At 42.9% G+C, this 21,461-nt stretch overlaps 1 protein-coding gene across 1 annotated transcript; it reads left to right on the top strand.

Moving 5' to 3' along the window:
* The first annotated feature begins 10,155 nt into the window (after nucleotides 1-10,155).
* On the top strand, nucleotides 10,156-12,081 carry LOC147452946 (early nodulin-like protein 19). Its single transcript, XM_086518487.1, has 2 exons — nucleotides 10,156-10,553; nucleotides 11,332-12,081. Exons 1-2 carry the CDS (start codon nucleotides 10,343-10,345, stop codon nucleotides 11,703-11,705), a joined length of 585 nt encoding a protein of 194 aa, XP_086374613.1. The 5' UTR covers nucleotides 10,156-10,342; the 3' UTR covers nucleotides 11,706-12,081.
* The last annotated feature ends 9,380 nt before the right edge of the window (nucleotides 12,082-21,461 follow it).

Raw genomic sequence — 21,461 nt, 5'->3', positions numbered from 1 at the left:
GTCGAGACAATGGATACTAGAACCAATACCACAAAGGGAAAGACCGACAAGGAAAACCGTAACATGGGACCAAATGAAAACCGAATGAGAGAAAACCATAAAGAGCCTCTGAAAACACCACAAGTGTTTCCAAATCCAATCCAAGACCCCCAAGATAAACCGCAGGGGCAAAAAGGGAAGAATCGTAAAAAGAAGATTGGGACGTACCCAAACCCAGTAGACGAGATTAAGCAGGTGAAACATCTAAGAGGTTTAGTGGAGGAGACTCAAAGGAAACTAGAACCAGAACCCATGCATATCAAAATTCATGACACTGTGTTTCCCACGCAAGTTCATCCACCCCACATGAACCATAGACCGTTAGCCATATCTAGTATCATCCAAGAAGGGAGTGAGGACGGGACATCAGAAAGTGAGCATACACCCTTCTTGTTGGAAAGGATGTTTAACGAAGGAATACCTGATCCCATTGAGGAATATGAGATTCCATCCTCACCAGTTCCTAGTCAAGGACCTACACCCTGCAAAACGCCAATGAATGTTGCCAAACTAGTGGACTTCATGTCTTCTGAGGTTCGAACCATGATCATAGCAAAGCTGTATGGAGATCCTGAGTTATTCCTTGCACTTCGAGCATTCCTTAACGGAGAGCTACGAACGGGATTACCGCAGTTTGCGCAACCAAATAGGCCTGAATCGATTATGATTGATGAGGAAAATCATGTGCAATCACTTGACTTAGATGGACACGAGTCTGTGATCGAGGTACCCATTAACGAATTAGGGCAGTATTTTGAAGGCGACGAGTCTAATGCGACCCTACCCATCACTACCAAGGGATTAACTATAAATGGAATTCTTGATGGTGGTGCAGGAGTTAGCATCGTTACAAAAGATTGTTGGGAATCCATGGGAAAACCCCGCCTCAGTGTTACTAACATTGTGGTAAAGATGGCAAATGGTACCATAGCCAAACCTATGGGGATGCTCAAGGATCTTAAGATCAAAGTTCTAGGACACAAGGTACGACATACGTTCATTGTAATGGATTTCTCTAAACACCTTATGTCATATGAAATGATTTTAGGACGACCATTCATGAGGGAAGCACAAATGGTTCACGATTGGTCTAAAAATCATGTCTATTTGCAATTCCAAGACTCTGTCCTTAGAGTGGATTTGGTGACTGGTAAGGTACACCCCTTAGGGAGTAAAACCATTATTGATCATCGCTCTGACACCACAGTTCACTTGGCCCCACTACAATATTGTTACACTCGTAAGAAGGATACAGACATTGGCCAAGATTCTCCTTATATGGATATCCTACCTGGGATGACGGAATCAGACAATGTGGATTGGGTCCACCTAGCATCAACCATAGACACTTGGGGAAATAGGGGGACAACATGGGTAACACCTGAGGGGGATGAAATGCCTATACCCTTAAATATGCTACAAGCAATGCATATCGCTTCCGACAAGACTCATCCTAATGTAACAGAGAAAACATACAAGTGGGTCCCTAAAGCTTCTTTAGCGACCATAGCTAGTGCTAAAAAACAGAAGCCTTGTAAGAAACGTACCACTCGCTCCGAGAAAAGTAAGAAAATGTTGCGATGGATCCCTAAACGACTATTGGAAGCCCAAGGCTACTATCGAGGAAATGATCAAATCTGGGTGCCAAAACGTAGATTGTGCTCTTATCTATCACCTGACCCAAGTGAGCCCAATCCCGTAGCTCCAAAACGAATCAATGATCGTGAAAAGAAAAAAATCACAAAATGCTACACACCCGCTCCCGAGCTAGTTTGGGTACCAAAGAAAGAACGATTTGTTCCACCTAGCTCAGGAAGGGGGGAGTCCCATGAAGCGTCTAGCTCATCATGTAATACATCCATAGAGGTAAAAGCTTCTACACAGCCTCCATCTATAGTAGTGGACCTCCATGAAGCTACAAAAGAATCCACACCTCCCAGTGTTCAAGAATCACCTAATGAACCATTTCAAGTTCGATCCTGGGAGAGTACCTTACCACCCTTGCAGCTTGACAAGGCACCTAGGGTAATAACAAACTACTGGCAAAAATCCTCACCTATTACCAACTGGAACAATTGGTTTCAAAGGGTGACAAGCTCATTTCAAACGGTATGATCTACCCAAGGAAGGGGGGAGTGTTTGCTGACAATCATCATTCACTGGTTTCCCTCTCAACCTTTTTCCCTGACCTCTCAATTCCAATCTTAGGGAATGTACATATAAAGCTTTATACTCACAAAAAAAAAAAAAAAGAGCAAGAGCAATTAGCAAACGAGTATGCACATTAAAGTCAAAACATTGACTCAGACCTACACATGTCACATTTGGTACAGTGAAACAGAAACCTATGCCATGAAACACCTTCGATCCTCATCACTTGAGTGATGGAGGGTAGGTAAGATTGGTACAATAGGAGTGTTTCTGTTTTAGAGTTGAGTGATTAGCAAAGATCTCTTTTCCCACTGATGTGCCTCCTAGAGGTATTGTTTGTGTTTCATAGTGTGTACAGGAGCGTGTTGCTATTGATAGGATTTGGACCTTCATGGAATCTTTCTCTCGTTCACACTTCAAATCAAGCGCGACCATCAACACAAACAGGTGTTTCTTGTCCATTAGCATTGCCCTTATCTTTTTTGCATCCATGTTTGTCTGCTTTGATTGTGATTGGTAGCATACTATTCAGTGCATTTGCTTAGTATCAAACATTTAATTCAATGTAATGTTTTGTCATAATCACTTGTCTAGGTTTAAAAATCAAGCAGTCCGACTAAGCTAGTTTGACCAAGCTAGGTATTAGAAATCTTCTCTTAATACCATGGGGAATGCCTTCCTAATAAGCAATGGTTACTTAGGTTCTTAATCCGATTTAGGCAGCATTGTATGAAATGTACTAGGGCTTTCTAGTGGGCTTAACCCTATTGACCTTTAGCTTAAGTATTATAAAGGGAGTTTACTAATGTGATGAGCCTGGGGAATGTAACAGTGTTATATGACCTCCCAAAGTTACAAAATTAAATGCTGAAAATGAACAAGCAAAAAATCAAAGTGCCATAATGTAAAATTTTAAGCTGGAAGAGAAATCCCTGCTTGATTTGGTACTTCACTCACATGTATCGCCTATGGTACTAGAGCCCTAGAGGTTCCCAGTGTGGGCGCTTTTCCTTGAAAAGCAAAAAACCCAAGGCATACAAAATAAGCACACACATCATGATTGAATCAATGTGAAAAGACTTTGGGGGGTCAAAGAAAAAGTAATCAGTCAGGCGATGATTTCATGAGAAATTCCTTTTATGGTAGCTTAACTACAAGGTTTTCTAGGTATAGCCTCTAGTCAGCCCTCGAACATGAATACTTGGCTCTCGCGATTAAACAACTTAATTGACCACAGAAAGTTAAGAAGCTTACCCATGGTATTAATATTCGATCTCTAGTGCTTTTCGACCGTCAAATTAGTGACCCCAGACTTGTTTAATTTTTTGCCTTTACATCTGTTTATGCATTTGATTACATTGCAATTTAATGTTCATTGCTAACAAATTGTTTGAAATTCTTTTACCAATCAATGTGTCTACCTAAAACTGCATATGCTTTTTAAGAGAATGCAATTACTGTGTCAATATTGTTTGATTTTGCAGTGACTGAAGAAGGCTAAGGACATTCATCTCAAATGCTCTTCCACCTCGACGACCCAGCTTCAACTCAATAGCTTCCGAGGACGGAATCTACATCAGGAAGGGGGGCATGTTAACCCTCACGGCACACGGACACCCTATGATCTATAAACGTTGTATTATTTAGAGTCAGGTACCGGGCTTGTCGGACCAATAGGGAAAGGTAGAGTGATCGCCGATGAGAGGCGCACTTTAACTTGGACATTCAAGGGATTAGTTGGTTAAGCATGGGCGCCCAAGTGTGAATGGGGTGAGCTCCTATAAAAGCCAACTAAACCTAATTTTTACTCATTCTCTCATTTGTGCAATTGAAGAGTGCTCTTGCTCCATCTCCATCTTCTTCTTCTTCACCTCCTTGTGTGTGTGTGTGTGAGAGAGAGAGAGAGGGAGAGTGTGTGTGCGATCGAGCATTACGAAGGCACGACGGCGGCGAAGCGGTTGAGCGCGGCACGACTGCAGCTTCTTCTTCATCGCGGCGAGGAATCCACCACGAAGGCGAGCATAGAGCGGTGAGTGACACACCCTTTGTTTTCTTGAGCTTGCTAGTTTAGGCTTGTTGTGTGCTTGGAGCCGTTTGTGGCTCGCATACGGTGTATTGGCAAGTCCCTTGCTTCGACAGTGCGGCAAGGAGCGCACAGTCCTTGACAAAGTATCTGGTGTTATAGCGGAAGCGTACATGAGGCGGTAGAAGTGAATCCACCAAGCTAGCATGCCGTGCACACCGAATTGTAAGCCCTTGGCAAAAGTGATGGCCTCTAAACGTGAGAGCCACAACCATAAGTGCCTTGCACAATCGAAACTGGGAGGGATTCCCCATGTTGCCAATTTTTTCAAACTTGTGTGCCAATGCCCTTGATTCCAAATCAATGGGTAGTATCTCGGCACAAGGGAGAAGTCTTGCTTCAGAAAATTGTCAAAGCACTTTGCTTTGCACAAAAGCAATAGATTCTAATCAAAGCTGTAAACTTGGAAAAATAAGAAAAACATAAAATTGGCTAACCTGGTCGTTGCGGTCACCAGTTGACCCAAAATTCTGTGGAACAAAACTCGCTTAAAATGGCTCATAGCCATATCTACTGCACGGATGGGAGTTGTTGTATGTAAATATATGTCCCTTGTATCATATATGCCCGTCTGTCACGTAATGAAATAAGCTGCAAGAAATAAGCTGCAAGCATTTTGCCAAATCCTTCCCAAGTTTGTATGCTCATAGCATAAGCCAAATGTGGGAATTTTCAATGCAAGATGCCTGGCTTGAAGCCTTGCTTCGCATAAAGAATGTTGTGATACTAGCCAACGAAGTCGGCTGTTGAGACACAGATATCATGACAAAAAGCATAGACCTTGTCGAGTGATTTCAACTGAAAGTAACCAGTACTGTGTGGCAAACATCCTCTGTCCGCTTCGAGAAACAGTGACACGAAGTCGGCCATGCTGAGCAACATGCCCCCCCGCATCAAGTCGAGCAGTAGGATGTGTCAATATCCTTAAGATTCTAAATCATTGCAAACGTGCTATGCGTTGCCAATTATAAATATGTCCCATATGCAGAAAGCGTATGTAGACAATTCTGTACATGAATGGTCAATCATGTTAGTCAAACCTCCATGTCGAGAAATGGAAGTGACTAAAGTCATTACCAGCCTTGCTTGATATCATTATGTATGGCCTCATTGCCAAAAAATGCTATTAGCGATAGATGTCATAGCAAAGGGAGTCTACCTTGTCGATCATGTACCAAGAATGGACCTTGTCTGCATGTTTAGTGGATTGAGAAGCAAAAAAATACTGGCAAGGTATGTATGCGTAGTTGCTTATCTTGATTACTGGTGTCCTTGACCGTATAGGGTTGTTGTGAGTGACTAAAAAATGTGGACATACTTTCCCTAGGAACCATGTTCTTAGCAAAAGTGAAATTCAAAATAAGCAGTGTCTCAATGTGTAGCAAGTGGTCAGCCATACCGAACACCTTTGCCGCCTTCAACTAAGTGGTCAGCCATGTCGAACCCCTTTGCCGCCTTCAACGAGTCGAGCGATAGGCAATGCTTGAGCCTTGCTCGTGCGCATAAGAGCTTGTTGTATTTTTAACCATGGTCATATGTGACCCATAGAAGTGCACACAAGCACCGATATAAAGCTATAAAAACTTCAATAACATGAAATCTCAAACCTGATAATCATTGCTTGTCCTTAGCCGAGGTCAACCACGTCCTTCGAATTTCGTGCCGGCTCCAAGTACCTTGCCTATGACCTTGCAAACGACCTTAGGCGAGCTTTCATGCCGTTGCATGCCTTGATGACCATGTTGATATTCCAATACACATCGAAATGCCTTGCATATCGGAGTTTTGATTCCCTTATCAAAAACTCCATTTGATTGCCATATAATGGATGTGTTTGTCAGGGCTTGGAGTTTCGATGGCTCATAACCTTTGCACCATGCACCTCCATGAAAATTTCTCCACGATCGCACCATGCCATGCATGGAGTTTTCTGGAGTTTTCATGAGTGTGTACCTGCTCATGAACTTGTCGGTTGCCTGTTTTTATCTAATGTCATGCCAAGGCACCCAAATAGTGGCCTCCAAAGTTCTCAGGCTTGGCCGCAGCTTGCCATCGTGTGACCGGCTTCATATAGTGTGAGGGGGGGTGGCCCAAATTAGGGCCCCAAAAGCTAAAAATAAAAAAATAAAAATCATGGAAACCTGCTGCAGAGCCGACGACGCGACGAGACAGGAGGAAGACGATGGCGCTCTGCAGGAGCTGCCTTTGCCTTGGCTTCAGTGACGAGATTTGGTGCTCTTACCCTCGCGCTCACAACGAGCTCTTGCGCGCACAGTTTTGCGTTGGTCGAACTCGACCCTCCCTTATGTGCAGGGGTTTGCTCCCATAGTCATCATCGACTTGTATCGATTGCAAGCCACCGTTCCCACAGTCGACAACATCTTCCTCGTAGTCATGCAAGCACGCCCTGAGGCAAGCCACCGTTTCCACAGTCGACAGCATCCTCCTCGTAGTCATGCAAGCACGCCCTGAGGCGGAGAGAGAGAGAGAGAGAGAGAGAGAGAGAGTAAGACCATGCAACGCCATGCAAACACTACTCTTCTCCTTCCTCCCTGGCTACTCCTCCATGCCCGTCTCCCCTGAGCTCTGATACCAATATAAGACCTAGGGTAACTGAACATAGGATCCTCCTCCCTACCGCCCCTTATATAGGTTAGCTCCTAGCACTTGCCCTAAACGGATCCCCAGTTCGCACTGGTCCAGTCCAGGCCCTTGTCCTAGGTCCCTGACCCCCTAGGTTGGGCCTTGCCCCGTAGGACCCTTGTCCTGACAATAATAGAGTAGAATAGATGTCTTACGTTGCTATATCCACCATCTCTATTGTGCCTAGTGGAACTACTTGAAAAGGCTTCTCCTAAAAAGAGTAGAAGATTGTGGTATATTCATTATCTCAGTTCACTCTTGAGGATCAATTTGGAGGTCTAGATTATTGGATATATCTTTATATTCTCTTGGGACCATTTCTCTAACGTTAAAGCTTTATCTTCTTCTCTCTCTCTCTCTCTCTCTCTCTCCCTCCCCCCCCCCCCCCCCCCCCCCAACACACAAACCCAACATCCACAACGGCTTTCAAGCATGCCACCCCCTAAAACGTCCATGCATGACACCATTGCCAACACCAACAATCAACTTACACTTCGAAATCGCAAACGGTTATAGCTTGCTACAGAAATAGTCGTTTGAAACCTTGCAAGGACGTTGCCTATAACTACAATCAATGGTGGCCCTTAACAATATCACTTTCTCTCTCTTCATGGCCATCTACTTCCCTCTCATTGGCCAATGACTGTGGAGTGAACCCCTTATCTCAAGTTGCAACAACAAGGAATCTCTCTCTCTCTCTCTCTCTCTCTCTCTCTCTCTCTCTCTCTCTCAACCTCTCGTGATTGTGCAGTTTGATCGGGGTAGCTTCTTCCACCACCACGGAGTTGTAGCCAATCAACTCTCTACCTGTCAATGGACAGGCTCCAAAACAATTCAAACACATGAAGCGTGGGTGCACATTGGCAGTTCAATCACTACCGATCTGGCATCCCCTCCCATGCAAAATGTTGGGCGGCACCTACCCCCTTGCCCATCCAGGGAATGAGACGGACGTGCACGAAAAGTTGCAGTTGTTAGAATTTGATCTCTACACGCAACGTCTCCTACCAATGGTTGCATCCGCTTCACCAAAGCATCTTGCTGATATCCACCAAAAATATTAAAATAATTGAATTTGTTTGCAGACCCCGTCTATAATGAAAGCCAACTGGACACCTTGCACATAGAGAATCCAGACGGACATAGCTTTTTGGGCTTCACAAATTCCTCGAACGCTTGTAAATCCGCCCTAAGGCAATGGAGGGGCACATGGTGGTTTCCACAAAGAAAGGTGAGGAATTTGGTAGTAACCACCTTAACACTGAAGAGCTTGACCATTACATATAGTTGCCCATAGAACTTTGATTACATAACTTTCTTCACAATGAAGTTGAGATGCTCATGTTGGAGATCAAGGTTGTCACTTGGAACAACTTTCTGACCCTAGTGGCCTCCTAGCTCTAGGCCAGCTACTTTTTAAAAACATTTCCATAATGCTATACCATCAGGGTTTGGGAAATTAATGCAACTATTTTCTATACTTGGTAAGAGCATTCAAAGGACTATTATCATATTTGGAGTAGCTTGAAAGCTCAATAAGAGCTCTAGATCTGACCCGAGAAGTAGAGCTAGACTTTGCGTGTTGGATAGGAAGGACTCTACCTTGTCTTAATTTGTGGCCACTAAGGAAATCACATGATAAAATTTTGAACATGCCAAGATTCCAAGGTTTTTGTTCTCGACTATCCCATTCATAATACGATGTGTTCATTGCCATGAGAGGAAAGGGACATGGAGATGACAATGCCACAAAGTTATCTTGCTATCATCCACATGCTTGCTTAGCTCTCTCCAACATGTTGAGCTTCCTTCACAAGAGCCACATGGTTTGCTGCTACTGCTACTACTAAAGAAAGCGGTAGTGTGGACACCTTCTTACACTATAGTCACAACCATGTTCCATAGACATTCTCCATCCTCTCTCAACATGCTTCCTCTTGTTTGGGCCTGACTACCTTTGTGTTGAGGCATATGGGAAACATATATTGTATGTGCACTTCACCAAAGCTTTGATGTGTGTGTGTGTGTGTGTGTGTGTGTGTGTGTGTGTGTGTGTGTGTGTGTGTGTGTGTGTGTGAGAGAGAGAGAGAGAGAGAGAGAGAGAGAGAGAGAGAGAGAGAGAGAGAGAGAGAGAGAGAGAACTTTCTCACTAATCTTGCATTCATTTTTGAGTTTCTAGTCAAATATTTTGATGGGCAGGCCACTTGTTTTAAAAATAACCTCTCCTTTGACATTAGTGAAAAGGAGAGGCATCACTAAAGCCTCGCTCCTTAGGGGCATCCCCCAAGTAGTAAGAGTGCATCCGCACGCAGGGGTATAGTCCTAAACATCAATACCCTAGCCCAACGCTGTTGATAACGCTGTTGAGCAGAGGAAGCACGTTCGCACGCCAATTACCCTTTCCACGTGGTAGGTTGACTATCACCTGCAGCTCGGGGAGCCCAATTCTTATTGCAATTTCACACTCTCTCTCTCTCCGTGCAGTCCTACGATTTGAAGAGAACTAGCGCCTCTCTCTCTCTCTCTCTCTCTCTCTCTCAATCTCGAGCTGCCTGCATTGCCGGCTTGAAGCTGGGTGTTGAAGGTTCTCTCTCTCTCTCTTAGATACTATTGTGCATCTGCTGTGGCTCATTTGCTGTTGTGTGTGTGTGTGTGTGTGTGTGTGTGTGTGTGTGTGAGAGAGAGAGAGAGAGAGAGAGAGAGAGAGATGCATGGGCTGCTGGGCGACACACACACACACACACACACAACAGCAAATGAGCAACCCGCACCTTTTTTGTGCAGCTAGTTGCCTTTCAATACGAGACTTATGAGGTGGTGGGCTCTTCTTCCACCGCCAATTAACGAGGTGGCTGAGGAGTAACTTTGCCGTTTTTGGCAGAGTGGAGAAACCCAAGACCTCGTTTAATTCAGCTCTTCAACTCTTGCCTCTGCAAACCCAAATCATTCTGGCCATTGAGAATCCCCTCTAAGACCTCACCCTTTGGGGCAGGCCAAAAAAGTTTACACCTCGTTGGCAACTTCACATCTAGTTCACACCAAGAGATGAAATGGTGATAAGGAATAGTTTCAAGACTATTCTAGAGGCTCAGGTATGCACACATGGGGTTGGTCTGAAAAGTGGCCGTTTCATGAATACAGGCAGCTTGCTTTTCCCACAAATACCACAATTCTCTTTTGAATCCTGTCAACCCATCTGCCGCTCTCTCGTGGAAGAGTGCTTTTTGACGCCCCCCCGGCGCGCCCCTCCTCCCTTCACACTATCCCCCCCCGAGACACACTCTCTCGCGCGCGGTCACACACAAGGAAAGCTACGATTCTTCACTCCCATCAAAGCACGCACTCACTCCTGCATAGCTACTCACTTAAACCTAGTGTCTGTGAGTGTGTGTGTGTGTACCAAGATCTGAACTTGCTTCTTCAGCGATGGAGATATGTAGAGCAAGTCGATCTGCTCCCTTTCTGGTAGCTCTTCTCTTCTACATTGGGCTCCTACTCCTCTTTCCCTGCCATGCCACTGACCACATTGTGGGTGCGAACCGTGGCTGGCAGCCCCCGGCCAATGCCGGACCGGAGGTGCACCTCAACTACACAGTGTGGGCGGCATCACAAAAGTTCTATCTTGAAGACGAAGTGTGTAAGTTCCTTTTCTTTCTTCCTTTTAATTCTTAAACCTCTGCAGCTACTTGTGTAGTCCACCATGTCTCAAGAGCAGAGAAACCGCAGATTGCTGGCAGATATTCTGATTTGCAAGGGGTTTTGAAGTTTCTGAGTAGTGGGTTTTTCTTCCTTTATGGTTGCAAATGTGGGTTTTGAAGTTCTATTTCTTCTTCTGTGGTTTCAAATGTTGGTTCATGCTCTTTAAAAATCCTATCTGCACAAAATAGAGGGTTATGTAATCAGCAAGGGGTGTCTTTGGCGATTGGGTCCTGGACCGTGCCAGAAGAGAGGGGGGGGAGGGTGGGGGTTGTCAAGGTCGGAGAACTGGGTGTTTTGCCCCTTTGTTCAGGTGCAAGTACTCTTGTGTCCTGAATTTTAGGAAGACGGTGGCCGGAAGCTAGCTAACACAGTGTAGCTCTGTAGAGTCCAAGTGTAGTGCCTTACATATCTTTGCATATGTGGATGGCCATGTACATGTTTTCAAGTAGGGGTGACTTTCTCTTAGAATGGGGAGGGTGTTGTATCGTCGAAACATTGTAGTATATCACCTCTGCTGAAGCCTGTTCCATTCTACTATTTCAAGAGCTTCTTTCTCCCAAAGTTTATTCTTTTCCTACCTTGTTACCTCTACTGAGGCGGAATTGTCGCCCATACATGCAGTGTACCTTCTCTTCATACTTGTCTTTTCATTTCTGTGTGTATGCCTGTCTCTTTTTCTAAGCATTGCACCTGTCTTCGTGTTCTTCTGATTGCAGCTTTCCACTACCCAGAGGATATGCAGTACTCAGTTTTTCAAGTAAACTTCTCTGTGTATACGAACTGCACCATCAACATGTGGAGCGGGCATGACTGGATCTACAATTGGACCAACAAGGGGGGGAGGACAGTAATTCCTCTCAATAAGACAATGGTGTACTACTTTGTCGACGCCTCCCATTGCAATGAGGGTATGAAGGTAGCTGTAAATGTGACTAAGAATGAAACAAAAGCCACGAGCCTTGTGAAAGTTGCTGCAAAGAACGATGAGTCCCGTGCCTCGTTACCGACATACACAACGACCCTCGCCACATTGGTGGTGGTACAAGCCCTTCTATTCATGTGTGTGCACATGCTGTATCCTGCATTCTAGGTGTGAGAGCGGGCATGTGAAATCTTCCATTGAAAACTTTCCATGATATTGGTCCCATTTTCTCCGCGAGAGCTCTTTTTGTGTTAATTTCTTGGCATGACATCTTAGAGGCTAGTAAATTTTAGCCTGAAGCTAGGAACTTAGCTTATCCCACTCCTATTAGTTGGGTTTGTGCAGCCTCATTCTTTTATTCAGATGTGTTAATGCACACGATGGTGGCCGGAATTATGACATGATGCTACATCTAAAATTTTGTAACCTCCAAAGAGATCTTCTATGGGTGACAGATAGGGTTTTGTTACCATCATCAGCAGTGCTGCATTGTTTGTATTTGAAAATGATTCAATTGTAGTAATGTTTGTTACCGATGGCATAACTGGTTAGACTGCTCAAAGCTTGACAAGGCTCATTGGCTGCGTTTTAACTCGTCTCAACAACCATTTGCAGATAACTTGTGTAGCTGATTGCCTTGATTTGAGTATTAGGTGCAGAGCTTCTCAACAAAATCGTGGCATTTATGGCTTTAATCTAAGTATCAGATCTTCTCATTTGATTCGTTAGTCTTAACTATCAAGCAAAGGGTCTCTCACTAATTTTGTCCAACAGATATGGCTAAGTAAGCATGGGTACAGGTTTGGAACTTTTGAATGATGCAGATTTGACACCATGGGCTTGAGGGCCGAGTGGAGTTGTCGAAAGTGAATAACCATTTTGTGATGCAAGAGATCAAGGTTGGTATGTTGCTTCAGATATATATGATATATCACATTGTGGCCTGCTCTTTCATTTTAACAAGATATTGATGTAGGGAGCCTAAAGACTCATTGTCTTCACAGAAGTTTTTTTTTTTTTTGTTTGGGTTTTTGATTTGCCTGCCCAAAGGACAAAGGCCGTAGCATTGCTTCGACTTTTTGAGCTAACTAAATTTCCGATGTAATTATTGATTTGTTTCCATGGAGGGAAGAAGAAGCATGATAGCAGGTTCTCACATGCTCATTGAATAGTCTCCAGAGGTTGTTAAAGTCCTTGCATGCTCATTGAATACATTTTCCCTAACCAGTGAAAATAAGGGCAGCCTTGAAATTCTCTTGGTTTTTAGGTCCAAATTCGAAGCTTTTACTGGTAACTACACTAAAACTTGTGTAATTTTTTTGGTTTTCTTAAAGGCAAGCTCAAACTCTAACCGGCTTTTTTCTAACACAGAAGTCCCTTGCCATTAGTGCCTCATTTTGAAGAGAGATTGAGAAGGTGAAGAATCAAGATATTCAACTGTACTATTTCTTGTTATGCTAAATGGAACATGCAGGTGTACTACTCTCTTTTCTTTTGTAAAATTCTAGTTAAGCGAACAAATTTTCTATCCTGTCTTTTATTTGCAAAATGAATATACTTTGAAGTAGAAGGGTGCACTTGTTTTTTGTGTTAATTTTTGGTCTTTTTTTGCTTGCCATGGGAGAAAGGTTTTAGTGTTTGGGTGGGTTTTAGCTGTGAAAATAAGAAAATGATGGTTTAAGTGTATACCTTCGAAAGATATTGTGCATTAATGCTAAATTTTGATATTGAATAAATCCACACCATTCTCTTTGCCTTTGCACCAGTGCTCGGGAAAATGTTAGTGCTCGAAAAAAACATTTTCCCTAAAACTTGGAAAACCTACATATGTGAAACAACAAAGGTGAATTGCATTAATTTTCTTAGAAGTTTGTGGGTTTTCTCACCTTCAAATATAAAATTTATAGGTAAATTTCGAAATTTGTAGGTGGGATTACACTAAACCAAGGTCTTTTTCGAGCATTGTTTTGCATCAAGTTCTTAATCAGGCATGCACGTGCACGTGCACACACACACACACACACACACACATTCAAGTGATGTTAAACATTTTTTATGCTTGGTTTTGAGATGGACATGTATTTGAGGAAAATTGGTGTATCCCCAAACATTCAAGATACCTTCAGTACTTCACCATTTCTTATGCTTGTTTTTGAGATGGACATACTTTTGAGAAAAAGTGCTGTACTTGTGGCTTCATCCATTCAACTTTAGATGACAAGATACAGCTTTATTCCAGAAGGCACAGCTGGCCTCCCTACAATAGTAACATGAGGGTGGTGACCCACTTCTCAGAGTTGAATGAAACTTATATCCCCAAAAGTTTGAATATCTTCACATGGGCATCAGTTGTTTCCAAGAGGCAGTGTTTGGTAAAAATCAATTCCACAAATATACAAAATTCCCTTTAGGATAGACTCTAAGAGGAAATTTCGCAAAATAACCAGCATTTTTTACCATTTAATTCTATTTTCTTAAATTTTCCAAGTGGATTTTCTCCTTCGCACGCTCTTCAACCGGTTGATTTGGTTTTTCAACCAGCTCAAGGCTAAGTTGAGGCACACTTTTCCCATACATTGTTGGAACTATGTCAAAGTGGCATAGTTGCAAAAAGAGTTTGCATATCAACTTGTTTTACATTGTTGATAGTTGTGTGTAGCATTGATTTTTAATAAGCACCCTTACCCTTCAAATCTCTCAAATTTTATGTATTTGTGTGTGATGTAGTGTACTTTTGAAGGAAAATTCAGATTTTAACCCATGAAAAAGGAGAAAAGTGGGGAAAATTGCTTGTTAAAAATCAAAACATTGGTTGCATTGTGTGTGCGCGCTTGTTTGCTAGTCGCCATTTACCTTCAATTGTATTTCTTCTTTGCACTCTCTCTCTCTCTCTCTCTCTCTCTCTCTCTCCCCCCCCCCCTCCCCCCCTTTTTGCAAAGACTTTAATGAAATCTAGGCTATGGGTTCAACTAGTCGGAAGCCTAGATAAGGGTCCATCTTCACAATGTGTATAGTCACAATGGCAAAAGAAAATTACTTAAGTTTACCTGTTCATTGAAACCAATCACAATGACATACATACAATTCCATTGTAAGTTGTTGGGGCTTGGAGTCTAACTTGTCCATAAGTGCTTCCAATTAATGATTTCAATGACCCAACGTATACAAATCAATTGAATAACCAAAATTAAAAAACTTGAACCTCCATTGGACAGGTTCAATCCCAATAGGAAGCAACTCGATTGCGAAGCTTTTATCTATCTGCAATAACCGGGTGTTGCTCTTCCCAAAGCTGCCCAAAAGATCCCTTGGCAACCTTTCTCTTCAAATTTGAGAGATAGATAGATAGATAGATAGTTCTATTATCGTCCTGGGAGGTCAAATATGACCTATGGGACCAAATGAACATGTCACGTGGTGTGAGTGGAGTTCATAAGTGACTCTCGATGCTCAAAAATGGCTGAAATGAGCGTCGCAATAGAGAGTCCACATCGTGGTTGGGAGAGGAAGGTATGTAGGGAGAGATCATGGCTGAATATATGGGGAAAAGAGGACCTAATGTGGTCAAAAGCTGAGCACTCAAGTAGTGTGTGGTACTCACTCTCTCGCACTTGACGAGGGCATAAGGTGCAAAGTCGATGACACTCCTCGCCAGTGCCCCAACGTCCTGTCTCGCAGCGTAGAGAATGGGAGCTAAGACGAATGGAGGCAATGGTGCGGATCGCACTCAACGGGATGGGCTCAAGGATGTAGGAATGGGTTCGGTTACCTCGTTCCGAGAAGAAGAGAGATTTGTAGTTTGGGGCAACGTGTGTGGTGTAATGGCTGAAGCGAGAACCTTCGGATTTCTTCCAAGCCGTGATACATTGGCGTTGTAAGAAGGCCTCATTAACTTGGGAGTCGATCGACGCATCCTTGACCAAGTGACATGCATCCCATCTTCCAAACCATTTCTTGATATCAAGCATCCACCCCGAACTTAGTATTTTGCTCTTGCATGTCTTTTGAACCATTTGACTTGCTTCATATGCGATTCTAGGAAGTCGATGCAAAGGGCTACGTTGTGTCTTACGCATGTACTCCACAACCCTTTGCATGCCCAAGACCTCAATGGGAAGCAATCCGGACTCAAGAAGTAAGAGCATGTAGGGTATTTCTGTCTTGACTTGGAGAAAGTTGGTGAGAAAACGCTTTTGGACATTCTCAAACTCTTTCCAAGTAGACTTCCCGATGCTACCACCCCACACCTCCACTCCATAAAGAAGCACCGGTGTCACCAATGTGTCAAAGAGGTACTTTTTGAGAGCCCAACACTTGATCTCTCCTGCATTGCACATGTTCTCAAATGCATAATAGGCCCTCTTTCCGGCTTCCAAGCGACGCATTGCACAATCCTTCCATTTATGATTGGATGGAACCTCAAGGCCAAGGTACTTGAAGTGATCTACCACTTCAAGTTTCTCATTGTTATATACAATGCATGGATTTTCATCATTGAGGGTCTTTACAAGCATAACCTTGGTTTTGGATCCATTCACGATCAGCCCGCTATGTAGGCAAAAGCGTTCCAAGACACTCATAAGCTTTTGTGCATCTTCTAAGGTATGTGCCAAGAGCACTACATCATCGGCATAAAGCAAAAGCATGATCACCGCATTTCCAATCTTAACCTCTTCTATGCCTTCTTGCTGCATAAAGTCAAGAACCATGCATTCCAATTCATCAATGAGTAGCCCGAAAAGGGTTGGGGAAAGTGGGCATCCTTGTTTGACACCAATAGTGCTTGCAAAAAATTCTGAAATTCCATCTCCCATACGTAATCGACATATCACTTTTTGGTAGATGCGAAAGACTGCATGCATAAATTCTCTCGGCACTTGAAGGCTTTGCATACGTCTCCAAAGATTTCCTCGTGGTACCATGTCAAAAGCTTTCTTGAAATCCACAAAGCAACAATACAACTTTTTTCCTTTCAATCGAAACGCTTCCATAAGAACTCGAAGAGTGACAAGGTGATCAATAGTGCTATGATGCTTTCGAAAACCTGCTTGGCCAAGTGCACGTTTGCCATTCTTTTCAGCCCATTCACTTATTTTCATCTCCATGATACATCCAAATAACTTTGCCATTAAAGAACCAACCATTATAGTGCGATAGTTGTTCACATTGTTTACATCTCCTCCTTTGTGCAAAGGTTTGATCCAATTTGCACTCCAATCATGAGGCATGCCATACTGAAGTGCACGGTTAAACATATCGCATATCCAATATCGTGTTTTCTTGCTTGTCCATTTAATCATTTCAGCTTTGACACCTTGAAGGTCACCTGCCTTACGAGTAGCAAGTTTCTCAAGCGCGCGGCATACATCTTCAATGGTAAAGAAGGGAGACATAAACGGAAGGGAGCTACAACACTCCATCTTATCAACATTGGGTTGCTCATAGAGATTCTTACAATGCATATACATATCCTCAAGAGTCAAGTCACCAAAGCTCTCAACGCGCTTGCCTTTTAGATTTTGTCAAAACTTGCCACATGCATGTGCTTTCTCTTGTGCTAAAAGAAGTTGTTTTTCGACTTCCCACCTTCTCCTCTTCTTTTGAACAAGTGCTTTGTATGTGTGTGAACATTCCAAGTAAACTTCCTTGTCTTTGATTGCATCCAATCTTAGCAAGTGTTTTCGGGCTTGACTGCATTCCATGTCAAACCATTTCTTCTTGGTGCTACCCTTCTTAGACCTTTTGCAAGACATGTGTTTCACCGAAAAGCATTCCTTCGCACAAGAGAAAATTACTTCTTTGAAAACTTTCCACTTGCATTCTAATGTTGGGCTCTCTTGATGCTCTATCATGCTTAACATTTGGTCCACCATATCAGCATATATAAGTGCTCGTTTGAAGTCTAGACGTAGGTACAAATGATTCACATCATGATTGGAGGCTACATGCTCGGGCCGTTTACCACACTTGAGGTCAATACATAACATCCTATGATCCGATTCCGGATTCCATTCACCAAGTGTAAAGCTTTGTATGCATTCTAGAGTGGCTTCCGAGAACAACATATAGTCAATCACGCTAGCACCGTTGTGCTTTCTACATGTAAAGTCATTGGTGCCTTGCCATAGAGATACACCATTTGCAATTAGCATTCCGGTACTATTGCACATATGTAGAAGTGACTTTCCATAGTGATCCACTTCTTTTGCATCATTAGAACTTCGATTATACATGTATGAGTCATCCATTCTTCTTGAGAAATGCGGCATGTCTACTTGTTGTGTATCGTGTTGTAGCATATTTGTGCGAGCATTCATGTCTCCAAAAACAATGACTTCACCTTGATCCTTGTAATGAGCAATGTCTTCCTCTAGTTCAACAAAGGGCTGATCTCTATCCATATTCAAGCAAGCATAAAAGTTGGAGTCATAGTGAGGAATGTAGCAACCGGCCACAAACATGACTTGACCATTTGGTGGGTTGATTTTCGGCCATAAGTAGCGTTTATACTTATCTTCTTTGACAATGGAAACATCTTTCAAACCCTTTTTGGTCATACATGCTATGCCTCCTTGGCCTCTTCGTTGCTTTGCATTTTTGGCCCACATCAAAGAATGCACATCGTATTTGTCAAATCCAAGAATTCGTTGCGCATCATGCTCCCATGTTTCGACAAGAAGTATCACATCGGAGTCATTGGTAAGCTCATCAATGCCAATTCCCGCATTCCATGGATACCCGTTACAATTCCAAAAGCTTATTCGCAAGCGTGAGTTGGTCTCATAGATCATGTGTCCCTATTTGCTGGGTGGACTTGCATCCTCCTTAAGTGGCTTTTCTTCTTGAGGTGATACCTTAACCTTCTTGCTTCTTTCCTCATATGCTTTGCGACGTACATTTTGTTGCATAATAGTGCGATCTTCATATACATTACAACCTGTTCCTTTGAGGTAGATCCAACCATTGTCAAGGATGATCTTTCTCTTTACCTCATCAGCCATGGTACATACAATAGGTCTTTCTCCCGAGCGAGGGACTCCTTGTTTTCCAACTCGATGTGCACCATAAGCCATGATTCCTGACATGCCAAAGTGTGTAGCAAAAAACTCTTCAATAGCAACTGCAAGAGATTGGGGTGTTTCCATGCTTTCCTCCTTGATTCCACGAATGACGATGTTCTTTGAGCGTTTTTGTCGTTCGTGCAATTCTTGAGTGTCCACATTCTCTACATTCTTTGCTTGGACAACGGCTTGCGTGATAGGAGATGTAGAAACCGCATTATCCTTACATATATCAGCCCATGATTTGGATGCATTTCTCATCTCACATACATCATGTCGTATTGTATCCATTGTTTCCTCTTTCAATACATGATCACTCTCAACTTTGCTCAAGCGCTCTTTCAATACATTCATGTCAACAAGAGAGCGTTTACATTCTTGAACTTCAGTCTCAAGATGCATCAAGCGTGTTGTTTGCATTTCAAGAACCTTCTTGAGGTGCTCATTCTCCACAACGAGAACTCTTAAAGTACCATTCTCCATTGCAAGTGCGCGCAACTCTTCATCTTGTTTGTTGACGGTTTCTTGTAACGAGATCAAGTAAGCCATGATCATTGCTTCCGTTGTTGTAGATGATGTGGTTGGATTAGCATCCAAATTCTTTGGAGATTTTGCATCATTCTCCATGGCGAGTGTGGCTTTTCCACCCTTGCGAGTTTTGTCTGACATTGCCTTCAAGTCGACAACAAAAACGCAAAGTTTTGACAGTTTTTTCAGTTCTGAAATGCTGTTACAGCAAAGCCTTCCATTACACAGAAAAATTCTGTCTTTACATCAATGCGTAGAGGGCTTCGTGCTCTTCGATTGAGGCTATAGATCACCTAAATCGGAGTTCGGATGAGCAAGTTATGGTCAAAAGAGTGAACTGCTGTCTACTAGGTCAAAAAACGGCTGTCGAGAGAGAGAGAGAGAGAGAGAGAGAGAGAGAGAGAGAGAGAGAGAGAGAACGGTGTGTGTGTGTAGGAAAGAGAGAGAGAGAGAGAGAGAGAGAGAGAGAGAGAGAGAGAGAGAGAGAGAGAGAGAGAGAGGTGAGCCACCCTTTCTTCTTCTTCCCTCTTCAATTCTCTAGAACACAGAGCTCCAAGATAGTTAAACAATCCTCTTCTTCCTCATCCTTTTCTCTATAGTGATAATAAAAAAGAAGTGAGAACTCAAAAACTGAAATGTTTCTTAAACATTGCAAAATTTGAATCTGCACATAAGAGGCAAAAATGCCAAAAATACGAATTTTCCACCTTTTCATAGGCAGTTTTTCCATAAATGCTTTCTATTCCCCCCCCCCCCCCCCCCCCCGCCCCAAATCAACACTTTCTGGCATGGGAGATCCCTGTCCTCTCATGCACTGGGGGGGGGGGGGACACTTAATAGTTATGTGACTATCACGTGAGTGCATCAGAATGGGTTATTAAATTTTAGTCTTTCTCACATTTTCATGTACAAAAGGATATCGTAAAATGGAATTGGAAAAAAGATTTACAGATTGAACAGAAAAAGGGTGTATTTTATTAGTAAAAATATCACAAATAAAGAGTTTTAAAAATAGTCCTTGAATGTATGCGATATACACAATTTATACATAGTAACCCCCACCCCCTCCCCTCCCCCAACACCCGAGCTCATAAGTGTTAGAGACCAAGGAGAGAGAGAGAGAGAGAGAGAGAGAGAGAGAGAGAGAGAGAGAGAGAGAGAGAGAGAGTCTCTTGAACCAATCAACATTGGCAGTGAATAAAACGATACACTATACAATGGGGGGGCAATGGGTTGCATATATACCCATCTAAGAAAATTGCCCTACCCAGACGTTGACAAATAAATAAAATAAATACCTAAAAGCCAAAATAAATAATGAATCACATTGGATAGTTCACATGAAATGCCATAACTTTAACACCCTCTCTTTAGCTCATAGTGGACATAAATAGTGAGACCAAGTTGATGAAGAAGCTACCATGGTCACCCTGGTGGAAGGCCTTAGACTACTAGATACAACTCAATTTTGCTACTCTCAACTTTCTCCCTTAAAAGAATGCCATCTTGAGCATCGATTACCTCATAGAAAATTGAAATGTAGATCACATTACGTCCAAAATTCCCATTCGTGAACTGTGAACACATTACGTCCAAAATACTCCAAGATAATAAACTCTAAAACACATCCTCTCCATAATCTGACAAACAACAATGGATTGGCTCCCATGGCCATAGTGTTTTAGATATGTTTGATTGGTTCCTTGACAAACGCATGTATCTTGAACTTTGACCCATGCGTTCAAACATCAGTAACTTGAACTCCAACACAAGGGTCCAAATTATTTATAAGGAGCACTACTTGTCCGTTTCTACCACTCACAAGCCTCTGTCTCTGGTTGAAGCTAGTGGCAACAACTGCCTCATGACTAGAAATCTGGTGTCATGGCCAATGTGGTCACCATCATGTGTGCCATGCCGATCTCCTTTGTCAAATCTTTATCACCGTTATCTCTGTCCAGCTTGCATTTGCCTTTGTTTCTTTGTGAGTTCTTGGTTTTATCTTTGGCTTCAAACTCCCGAGACAAACAAAGTGTCGAGTCACATTTATAACAATGGGCCTCGATCCTTGTGGGTACCGAGGTAGATAACTGAGTACTGGTATCGCCATCCTTGCCAAGCTTGCCTTTTCCTTTGCCTTTGTTCTCTAGAGAACTCATGTATTTGCTTTTGGCTTCACAATCTCGAGCCAAACAAATTGAAAGTTTCCTTGAGAACTTTGCCAATGCATAGGCTGGTAATAGGGAACTCGTTGATTTGCTATCCATAGCCTTTTGTTTGGTTTGGTCATTGATGTCTCGCTGTTGCTCAAGCAAGGGGTGGCCATCTTGAAGCT

Source organism: Adiantum capillus-veneris, chromosome 8 (assembly GCF_014529385.1).
Source record: "Adiantum capillus-veneris isolate H3 chromosome 8, ASM1452938v2, whole genome shotgun sequence".
NCBI classification, from domain to species: Eukaryota; Viridiplantae; Streptophyta; class Polypodiopsida; order Polypodiales; family Pteridaceae; genus Adiantum; species Adiantum capillus-veneris.
Note: the sequence above shows the minus strand (reverse complement) of the source record. Positions and strands in the feature narration are given on the sequence as shown.

Bases quoted from the DNA above. Each gene is read 5' to 3' on its own strand.
- LOC147452946 (XM_086518487.1), top strand. From the start codon at position 10,343: ATGGAGATATGTAGAGCAAGTCGATCTGCTCCCTTTCTGGTAGCTCTT. The intron at 10,554-11,331 runs GTAAGTTCCTTT...TTCTGATTGCAG, and splicing joins CTATCTTGAAGACGAAGTGT to CTTTCCACTACCCAGAGGAT.